Consider the following 12,234-nt stretch of genomic DNA (forward strand, 5'->3'; position numbering starts at 1 on the left):
TGTTTAAAATCTTGATATAAGTTCAACTCCTTATTGTTGAGTAATAGTTCTTCTGTTCAATTCATTAAGATATGTCATGTTCTGATGCATTATAATACGGTACAGTGGTTGAACGTGGCAGTAGTGGGACTTAGAACCGGTGACAGCAGTCCAATACTATATCATATATGCCAAAATCACTAAATAATGCAAAGTGAGATACTAGTAATAACATGACCCTCCGTTGGTACAATTTTCTAAATATGGCCCTCCCCGAGAAGCGATTTGTAAAAAAGTGACCTCACTTCCCAGCCCCTTGTATTACTGAACGCTTCCTCAAGTTGTGATTTTATTAATACAGGTTGAGAAGGCTCAAGTGTATATAATCATAAGACACGTCACGAAGGGGTGTATAATAGTAAAATGTGTAAATGGAACAGAATCGCTGGGCAATATTTTAAACGAAATTTAGCCCGAAATCAAGGGTGGAGGCTTTATCTTTTACCCGTAACACACAATAAAACAATTCGTAAACATCAAATAGTTTTCTTTAGCAATGGTTTAATGTAGACTGAAAGATCAGCCGTTGTGGACGCTCTTATCATCCATTTCCACCGTGACAGAGGAGACGGGATAATAAGGACGCCCCCAGCGACGTATTTTAGTCTATTCTAAATGTATGTACAAGCAATGGTATGTAAACATCCAGGTTACGGGTCTTTATAGCTACAGTCTATGTATCTCCCTTTCTTCCCACTGCCACCATTTCTTATGAATTGCCCAAATATATCACACAAAGATTAATACTGTCATATCTACTCTACATGTATATTCTTGTATTTTCGCAGTATCTCAATATTAGGATACCATGATTATATACAATATATCATTCCAACACAGCCACCATGTCTAACAGTATGTAGACATTCCGATGTCTTCTCCATATGATTGGTATACCACGCACGTTGTTTCAGAAGCCAGCATTGATTTAACTCAACTCAACAAATCATGGTGTCTTGTCTATCTGTTCAATGACTTGGTAACCAATGCAGTGCGGTTTGAAACCCCTGGTGTTATCAGCGGCAAGGAATCTTTATTCCTAGTATAGACTGGAGAATACAAAATACAAATATTGAAATAGTAAAAACTAGGCGTAAACAATTCTAGGTAATAAATGAAATAAATAAATGAATGAATAAATAAATAAATAAATAATAACAATAATTCAATCAGTAGTCATTTTATACAACCGATCGATCTACTTAAAAACCTACGATCCTGGTAAATTAATGAATCAATTAAGGCGTAAACAAATTGTGTGATTCCAATTACATTCAATTTTAAAATAGTAGGGTAGGAAGATTTTTTATTATATTTTTTAAACAATTTTTTCATGTGTGAGTGTCTAGTTCAGGTTCTCCCTTGCTTTCCAAATGGTCTCTGTGTTGTTTATTTCTTCCTATCAGATGTACAGCCATTACAGATTGGAAGAACAGTAAGTTGATGTCAGTTTTAGCTCCCACTATTTCTTGCGAGACCTCACAATTTTTACTATTTTATTATTATTTTTTCTCGAATACGTAAGAAATGTTTAGGGTCGGCATGAAAAACTAGCTAGTTGGGGGTCGGGTAACCGGAACCAAACAACTTTTTTTTATTTGGCCTAATCGATCAACCAATCAATAGAAAGTCTTTCAATCAATCAATCAATCAATCAATCAATCAATCAATCAATCAATCAATTAATCAATCAATCAATCAATCGGCAAAACAATCACTCTATTAACCTACAAACACATCAACTAATCAAATTTAAAAAAATCAATCAAACACGTACCAAGCAAATATCTAATCAAACAAACAAACAAACAAACAAACAAACAAACAAACAAACAAACAAACAAACAAACAAACACACAAACACACAAACAATCAATCAATCATCATAAGTAAGTAAGTCAGTCAGTCAGTCAGCCAGTCAAACTGATTAAGGAATCATCCGCTTTCACTACATCAGATTTTAATCAGATTGCCAACCAGCCTGAGCCAGCCTGAGCCAGCCAGCCAGCAGTCGCGCACTCAGTCAGTAAGTCGGTCGATCAGTCAGTCAGTCTATGAAAGTTACGAATGAACGTATCAGTACCGTCGTCCTACTACTGTTTTCCTTTTGTGTGGTAACATGAGAAACACATTGTGTATGAGAAAGACAAATTCTTATATCCCACCATCCCATCCTACAGTACTTTAGAAATATTAACAACGTGACCGTATTCTGGGTTATCCGTTGAATTGTATCGACTCAATGAAATACAATGGTAGCTGGAAACAAGGCAGGAAGGCAGTAAATAAACACTTTACCTGTTAGACGAGGCCCCTGCGAACTTCGTACAGGGGTCGTGTTTCGAGCGCATTGTCCAACGAGTGAGTTAAACTTGGGCCTATCAACGGTGACATTTGTGCCTCCGCCATGGCCAGTACTATAGGTCACCTTCTCAGTCACTGTATATCCAGCTTGGGCTCTACCTCCAGATGAGGACTTAATCAACCTATATTGGAGCAATTAAAATATGTCATTATTACAACCAGAGAGAGAGAGAGAGAGAGAGAGAGAGAGAGAGAGAGAGAGAGAGAGAGAGAGAGAGAGAGAGAGAGAGAGAGAGAGAGAGAGAGAGAGAGAGAGAGAGAGAGAGAGAGAGAGAGAGAGAGAGAGAGAGAGAGAGACAGAGACAGACTGAGACAGAGACAGAGACAGAGACAGAGAGACAGACAGACAGACAGACAGACAGACAGACAGACAGACAGACAGACAGACAGACAGACAGAGACAGAGAGATAGAGAGAGACTGAAGTAATATGAGACAAAGATCGTATATATATTATGTTACATACTTGCTTTCTGCATCTTCAACCAATACTTTCAACGACTCAATCTCCCCGGTAAGTGGTACCGCTGTTCCACTAGCTATAGAACTGTGATCAACAAGCTTGACAACCAGTTGGTTTTGTAGCTCCTTTATTTTAGCTTCCAATGCGAGGATGTGAGCTGAGTATTTCTTACGTTCTTGTTCAAGACTTTGAGCCAATGTAGAGCTACTTTCATCAAGAGCACGAATCTATATAGAAAATATAAGTATATCAGGTAATATAAATGTACTTTAATGGAGGGAATGCTTTACACAGTGAGTTTAAAAGGCTGAGGGAAATGTTTCAACAATTACATCTACATTATACATGTACATGCACTATTATATCTCATGCAATTTATTCTGTAAACAATGGAAGCGAATTCAGATATAAGACCACACAAATTACAAACGTATAGAAGAGAGGGGTGTGGTGTATATATAAATAACGTAAATCGGAAATGCAAGACTTTTCACTATATTTAATGACAGCTTCAGACAAAAATGAAGCTGCCTACAGCGACTCGAAGGACTAGTTTGACAAGGAATTCCTTGATTGTAATTAACTTTGAACTTGGTGATTTGGCAAACGATACAACACACTATTATAAAAAAAAATCGCAAGGTACACCCAATGCTTCATGCATGGGCATAGCTTTTTTTTATAAACTGAAAAAAAAATCAATTGATTTGAAAACTTACAGTTTCTGATTCAAGTTGAAAGTAATCGGGTTTTTTTGATAACAAGGAATGTTACGTGTGCACTAAATAAAACTCACATCGGTTAAAATAATGAACTGAAAATTTGTATTCTGTTTTGTTCTTTTACCGTGATCATCAGTGTGGCATTATGACCTCGAGCTTCTTCCAATTCATCGGCGAGGATTTTGCTCTCCTCAGCCAACTTCGTAAATTCAGATGCATCTTGGCCAAGTTGTTTCTTGAGGAGATTCAACTGCGATAGAAATGGATGCCATTATATTACCAACCTCTATAGGTTTATATCTTAATCTCGCGATTCGAACAGCGTCACCAACGTTGAAAATATAAAGATTTCTATAACGTAATTTATAACCAGGATCACCGATCATACCGATCACACCAATCTGTATAAAATATGTCGTAGAACATGTAGGGGTGGGGCGGGGGAGGGGTTGAAAATGGACAAAGTGTGTAAATCTGAAGAAAAACAAAAAATATTGTTTAGGAGAAGATTAGACAATTCAGGGTTCTATACGATATTTTCAGCCCTCTCGATTTTGGAATTCACTGGATGGGTCGTAAATGGAAGGGAAATGAAATGAAATAAAATGAAATGAAAGCCAAAACCCCCCAATCAATCTATATCAAAGTACATTAAAATCCACTTACTTTCATGGTATATTCAGCCTCCGATTCGCCTTTATATTTCTCCAATTGTAAGTGAGCAGCCCTGCGCACTCTCTCCAGCATTTCTGGTAGATTGTCTACAGTGTTTGCATTATTCCGTAGTTTGACTTCCATTTGTAAGAGTAGTTCACTTTTCTCGTCAAATCGAAGCTTCATCTCTGCCAATTCCTGTTTGTCAAAAATGAAACAATGAATTGTGGCGAGAACCCAAGATAAAAATGACAATTATTCCGTCGATGTCGGTAAATTTTAAGTCCATAAAATGTAGTTGCGCATGCGTTAATGATTAATGTTGATCGTACGTCGGAAACTAGATTGGCAGATTCATCATTGTCTGTATTCCTGTTATCACTTCTTTAGGAGCCTCAAGTTATTACAGGGGGTGTGAAAATCATGCCAGGACTACTGCGCAAAACGTGGCTCTCCTCCGTTTCCGTTTTCAAAATAGTGACCCTTCCTCATCAATTATACATTTCCCTAAAACATAACCCCCCCCCCCCCCGTTGAAATATGTCAAAAGCATGGGTTAGAATGTTGTCAGGCGTGAAAAGGGACACACGTCTCAGAATCAATGGTAACAATTCGATTCCATCGCTGCCATCACATTGGTTATTTTACACGTATTCGCTCTTTCCCGTGCTACTGCGAACTCTGTGTGAAGTTCTCATGTTTTGATCTAATTGGCAGAACTCCCTTAGACGAGTGATCGGAATCGATGTAAAAATCTCCACTCAATGATGAAAGCCTATCCAGAATTCCTTACCACTGTCTCCCTTTCTCTCCAGTTAATCCTACTCATCTCCTCACACCATCCCATGAACTAGCAATAATTGCTTATACAGTTGGCAGCAGCGATTTGATTAATATTTTCAATCACAAAATAATGCAAAGTTAGATAATACAAATGAGCCGATACAAAATGTAGCTCTCCTCTAATTCCGCTCCTCTAATTCCCTGTCACCCCCTTGTAATTACTGAAGCCCACCCCACCCCCACCCCCGCACACGGTTACAACGCGAATAACGAAAACTCTATCAGTCTACTGAGTTTAGAGCCTATATAATTGGACAACCCAAAAGAATCGATGTGCACATGCACCAACCCTGAAACCAACAAAATATCTACATGTTCACACTGTAAGTTATACATTGTTTTGAAAAGAAGTTACATATTCATGCTGTATTTACAGTGACAACAGAAAGTTCATGTCTCAACATTTCACAACATAGTTGTTTTTGTGTAGAATGTACATGACATATATTTGAATGTGCATGACCTCAAAGTATCGAGTCAAAGTTGGTTTACTCTCACCTTGGCACATACTTGTCGTTCGAAATCATACTTCTTTTGCAGAGCAGCGAGTGCTTCTCTTGCTTCTGCCAGTGCACGACCATCCATATCATATTTCCCACTGGCCTCTTCAAGTTGTCTTTTCAACCCAACGTTTTCTTTCATTAACATCTCAAGCTGTGTCATGAGATCGTTCTTTTCTGCCAGGACTTGGACCAATTGTACGTCTTTGGAACCCAACTGTTGTCGAAGTTTAACAAGTTCATCCTGGAGTTCACGGTTATGATGTTGCTCTGCAGCAAGCCTACAATGAATATAGCAAATAGGTCATTGTAACTCATTTCATACTGTATGTATGTATGTATGTATGTATGTATGTATGTATGTATGTATGTATGTATGTGTGTGTGTATGTGTGTGCGTGCGTGCGTATGTATGTATGTATGTATGTATGTATGTATGTATGTATGTATGTATGTGTGTGTGTGTGTGTGTGTATGTATCTATGTATCTATGTATCTATGTATCTAACTAGTAGATGTATTTAACTTGCTTGTGGGTGTAATATTATCGTTGGTTGCTGACGTTAACCTACCAATTTAAGTCTGAGCCCCATGTTGTTTATGTAAGTACATAGTGCATGTCAGTTTCTTAGCCTTACACCGACTATATCATGTATTGTCATTCATGTATGTATGGTTTTTTTAATTTTATTTATTTATTTAAAAGTGGCTGTCCCCTGGGGTTCCACCTGAAATCCTGAAATGGTTGCCAATTAGTTTGGTTGTAATGGTAACAGTACTCTTTAATGTTGCATTTAATACAGCAATCTTACCTGTTGAATGAACCATATCGAGACTCACTGTTTTGTTCAAAAAAAGGTGAACGAATGCAATGTGGAAATATCATGACGGCATAAGTGTAATTGATTCGCCCGCTCGCTGAAGTCTATAATGTGATTTTAATTTATATCGACGATTAGCAAAGTGGTTTACACCGGATCGTGAACAAGCTGGGGCACAGAGTGATGATGACATTGAGACTATTGATAGATTATGCAAAATCTAAACTGTCGTACTAAAATCTTTATCACATTCGTGGATTGATTTTTCTAAGGCCTATGACAAAGTCCCTAGGGCATCTCTAATTCAACATCTATGTTTACTGGGATATTGCAGTGTTATGGTTACGGCTGGCATTATTGTCACTCTGAATGCAGATACGAGATTCATTTTAGGTCTAGCAACCATAGTTGCTTGTATTGGGGTACGGCAAGGCTCGCCTACCAGTTGCTTACTATTCCCATTATATGTAAATAACATAATTCGTGATTTGAAGGTCAAGTGCGGAAATGATGGGTACCTACAATGGCTTCACTCTCTCCTCCTTGTGGATGATACTATACTTCTTGCCACTACTAGAGAGATGTGCATCAGGAAGGCGACTATATATCTGAATTCTGTAATCGTTCAGGAATGGGTTATAAATTAAGGAAAGACCATATTTATGGTGATAAATGGATCGGATGCAGATACGGTTGCCATGACAATCGGTGATTTGAAAACATAAATATGACTCGTATGTTTACTTGGACGCCATCTTCACACAAGACGACAACATTGCTAAGGCTGTTGATGAACAATGCAAATCTAAGCAATGTCATCTGTGGAAATACCTCGCCTTTGTGTTAAAGAACATTGATTTTCCATTGTGGATAAAGAAAAGGGTTCTCGAGGCCGCGTTGTTGTCAGCGATATTATACAGCTGTAAGACGTGGCTTTATAATGATACCTCCTGACAGAAAATATGTACATTACCGTGATCAAAGCCATGCTAAGTGTGCGTAAATCGTCACCGAATTTATATATGGTTACTGAATTGAGACAGGACTACCTACATTGAAACAGCGTATTCGGTCAACGCCGAAAACATTCATCAGTAAACTCAGTGGAGCGTGCGACCGTTCCCGGTGACCCTTTTCAAGTTATCGCGTGTGGGTCAGTGCTATGTAAATCAACAAAACTTTCTTGTACTCTAGATATAGTTTGTAAAGAAAGCGATAGAGAACATATAAAAGACATTAGATCGCGTGTACACTGAAACTGACTCAATGTTTGCATCCTACAGAACAGAGATGAATCCGGACTTGCTGATTCATAATATATATACGGACCGTTTAAGCGTGTATCTACATTATCAGAATTGTAGTTGTGGCGATTGAGGCAAAGTGAGGCCCATATTTACTGAATTGTCCACAGCCCGAACATATAAGACAAGCCAACACGGATGTCAACTTTGTTTCATTAAAAGACTTTTTTTTTCTGTAAATCAGATATTGTTACCATGGTGAAAATCTCATCTTGAAATCTACCATAGATAATCTCAAAATACTTTGCTATAGCTTGTCCCTCATCTTTATATGAAAATGTTCATATATTAGCTAATACCTTGTCGTAAATCTGCCCTTGATTGACCCTCTGTACTTATTGACTTTTATTGTATTGTGTCAAACTTATGTTAGCGGTACCGTTGCCCTTTGTTTTATGTATCTATTTTTAACGAGTACAGTGAATAAAATAACTAAATAATTAACTATGCATGCATGCATGTATGCATGCATGTATGCATGTATGCATGTATGTATGTATGTATGTATGTATGTATGTATGTATGCATGTATGCATGTATGTATGCATGTATGCATGTATGCATGTATGCATGTATGTATGTATGTATGTATGCATGTATGCATGTATGCATATGTAATGTCAGCTTTGTTTCATTAAAAGACTTTTTCTGTAAAACGGATATTGTTACCATGGTCAAAATCTCATCAGACATTCTTAAAATCTACGACCATAGATAATCTCAAACTGCTTATTATAGCTTGTCCCCCATCCATATATGAAAATGTCCATATACACTGCCGTAAATCTGAAGTGTTTAAATTTTCAGTGTTTTTTGACTCCAGGTCTGAACTGTTACATGTAATATAATTATGTGCCATCTGCCTTTGGTTGACCCTCTGTACTTATCGACTTTTACTTTAGTGTGTTAAACTTATGTTATCGGTACCATTGCCTTGGGTTTTGTGTATCTACTTCTAAAAAGTACAGTGAATAAAATAACTAACTAACTAACTAACTATGTATGTATGTATGTATGTATGTATGTATGTACACGGTATGTCTCTGTCTACAATACTGTATCTATCTATCCATCCATCCATCTACATACCCGTCCACCCACCCATCCATCTATCCAGCCACCTATCTATCTATCTATCTATCTATCTATCTATCTATCTATCTATCTATCTATCTATCAATCTACGTATGTGTGGGTTAATAATTTTATATCTGTACTAATCTTCTATCTATGAATATAATAGGAATATTTAAGTCGATCATATTTGAAAAGAAACTTTGGCTGATAACACTATCGATCATGAAATACCCATATAAATTGTCGATGTCTAAACTGTTTATAAACAACGATAATTCATCAAATAAACTTTAAATCTAAATTCATATCACTACCTTTTTTCTAACTCCGCTGCGTTCTGTGCTTCAATTGTTTGTCTGTTTGCTGACACTGCTTCCAATTCAGCTCTCAATTTCTGGATCTCATCTTCGTACAATAATTTGATGTCTGCACTTTCTTTCTCCAGTTTCGATGTAGAAGCCAAAAGTACAGAGAAGTCGATCTGGTGATGAGACGATGAGTTAACAATGTGATAATCTATCATAACGTTGGGTCAACAGTTAGTAGGATCACAACAATGGCGCTATGTCTGTCTGTCTGTCTGTCTGTCTGTCTGTCTCTCTCTGTCTCTCTCTGTCTCTCTGTCTCTCTCTCTGTCTCTGTCTCTCTCTCTCTGTCTCTGTCTCTCTCTCTCTCTCTCTCTCTCTCTCTCTCTCTCTCTCTCTCTCTCTCTCTCTCTCTCTCTCTCTCTCTCTCTCTCTCTCTCTCTCTCTCTCTCTCTCTCTCTCTCTCTCTCTCTCTCTCTCTCTCTTTCTCTCTCAACAAAATGAGACCAAATTCAAATACCATTTTTGTACCTACATAAAGAGGAAACATTAGTGACATTGTATTTGAATTTCATGGATTCGGAATTCTTGTAAGATAAAAATTGAATTGCAGACAAACTTTGAAACATACTAAAATGTCATTAATATAAAAGAAAAAAATATATATTACCTGACTTGCGTCTGTTCTGACGAGTTCAGCTTTTCTAAGGTACTCTTTAAAACGATCGTTAAGCTGCTGAAGTTCACTCTTCTCTTGTGTCCGAGACATCGAGTACTGTTGAATTTGGTCCCCGAATCCACTCATCTTGTATCTACAAACAGTTGGAATGTACTAGAACCAGAACCAGATTTAAACTGTAACGGAATGCAAAGTTCTATGCTATCGCTATCATACATTGTATACATTGGCAAATAATTATAATACCAAAAATTATAAGAAAATTTGAAGTTTGTATACTTAGGAAGTTGTCAGATTACCGTAAAATCATTAGTTATGCAAATGAATAATCAGGCTTTACGTGACACAAGCAATTTGTTATCATCAATGTGTGCACCAAATTTTACGAAATTCGAAGCTTATATTCTCAAATTACAAAAGACTGATTATAAAACCTTCCCTCTACCATAATACATGGTAAAGAGTCAGAGTTGACAACCGTGACTGGACTGAAAACCGAAAAACTATGAATGTCACTAAATCCATAAATAATCACTACTAAAAATATAACACGCCATTGTTATGATCTACCCTAAGGTTTGTTATCTCGTGAGGTATATTATGCAGGGATGTATCACTCATTCTTTTAATGACCTGAATTCACATAATGGAGTTGAAGGTCAACTAGTTGAAGTTATTTCTAAGTTTTACCTGTATCATGATGTTGATGCTATTGTAACTTCAACGCACGCACTGGTTGTGAATCTGATTACATATCATTGATGACTATCCCAGGTATGTAATTAGTGACAAATGTGCTTATGATGCAGATAGCTTTTTGTGTCAAAAGGGCTTCAAAGGACAAAATTGTGAATTCCTTTGGTCGTACCTTACTCTCATTATGTGCCACTTTTAATTTGCATATTGTGAATAATAGGTCAGGGTCAGATGTAAACAACGGAGACTTCACTTGTATTTCAAATAACGGTGCAAATGTAGTTGACTATGTTTTGGTGTCAACCCCACTCTTTAATTTGATTCGTGACTTTTGTATAGATTTGCGTACTAAATCCGACCATTTCCCTTTAGAATTTAATGTGTTTACTGTGATAAATATGTATGAAACAACATCAAGGCCAGAAATTGATGAGATTAAGTATGCATGGAAAAATGACCAGAGTTAGTTACGTCCACTCTGAAGTAATTTGCACTCAGAATCGGTAATTAGTGAAAAACGTAATTTTTGACGTAAATGATTTTATATCTGTCTGGCAAGATATCTTTGATTGTGCTGCTTCAAAGTGTTGTCTTAGTAGAAAAGTATTCAATGAATGGTAAATCAAAAAAGCTGAACCCAACCAGAATGGTTTGACTTAGAATGTAAACGTTTGAATCGAAGAAATATAGATGTCTAATGGCAATTCAGACGGAACGGGTCAGACATGGATTCTTGATCGATACAATCGACTAAAATTGTGTCAAATCGTAAAACGGGTGCAACCAATGTACTGGATAACTACAGAGGGATTTCTCTGTTACAGCGTAAGTATCTTCACTAACATCTTCACTGATAATCCTTAATCGGAGACTTCGATCCTTTTGGGTGGATGCTTTCGCCAAGATTAACGAAACCCAGGATGGTTTTTAGGAGGGACTACTCCACCGTTGACAACATTTTCATCTTATAAATTAAATCCATATGATCCAAAAATACTTGACAATGAATAGGGGAAAAAATCTATTGCGTTTTTGTAGACTTTTTGAAAGCATTCGACACAGTAGAACGACAACGGCTGTGGTATATTGTATTACAGGGTGAGTCAAAGGGAAAATGTTCCGTATGTTAACATATAAATTAAATCTTGCAACGTCTAAAAGTAATTTCAAAGTGTCTCCTCACTGATAACGACGCTGTGTACATGTATAACTCCCTCACTGACTGATTTTAAACCCACCGCGTAAATCTTAAACGTTTCCTTCGAAAGAAGGGTTTATATTGTATTCTTTCAACTGTGTGTTCCATGGCGGAATTTGCCATTGTATGATTCGACTCAAAAACGTCACAACATAGTGGTTGGGTAAATCTCTCTCCAACGTTTATGGTCAAAACGCAGGTCTCCATTGACCGTTTCTCTTTGAAAGTCGGCTTTAGTCTTATATTGTTTTCAGCTGCGGGCCATTCATTTACACAAAGTCTTCGATGGTAAATAACGCATGCATTGTGTTGTGTTGAAACGATTCAGGTGAATTGGAAAGAAGGTGTGTGATTTTAAATTCTCACAGGAAATTAAACACAGAGCCGTGTACATTTTGTAAACCAACATTTTTGTTAGGGACTAGTTTAACACACATTATATAGGGTGGGAGTGGTATTTTTTATGAAGTCCAGTGCCTGGCAAAGATTGGTATTTCCTCCCCAAGACCTTACTCAATATTACTGACCCCCAACCCCACCCCAACCCATCATCCTCTGTCATTGGAAATA

At 37.2% G+C, this 12,234-nt stretch overlaps 1 protein-coding gene across 1 annotated transcript; it reads right to left on the minus strand.

Annotated features, from left to right (window-relative positions):
* Positions 1-999: 999 nt before the first annotated feature.
* On the minus strand, positions 1,000-9,896 carry LOC144437927 (lamin-B1-like). Its single transcript, XM_078126961.1, has 8 exons — positions 9,762-9,896; positions 9,101-9,267; positions 5,583-5,865; positions 4,254-4,439; positions 3,712-3,837; positions 2,869-3,092; positions 2,338-2,525; positions 1,000-1,088 (listed from the first exon to the last, which is right to left on the minus strand). Exons 1-8 carry the CDS (start codon positions 9,894-9,896, stop codon positions 1,000-1,002), a joined length of 1,398 nt encoding a protein of 465 aa, XP_077983087.1.
* Between the last annotated feature and the right edge of the window lie 2,338 nt (positions 9,897-12,234).

The sequence above is a fragment of the Glandiceps talaboti genome, chromosome 7 (assembly GCF_964340395.1).
Source record: "Glandiceps talaboti chromosome 7, keGlaTala1.1, whole genome shotgun sequence".
Lineage (NCBI taxonomy): Eukaryota > Metazoa > Hemichordata > Enteropneusta > Spengelidae > Glandiceps > Glandiceps talaboti.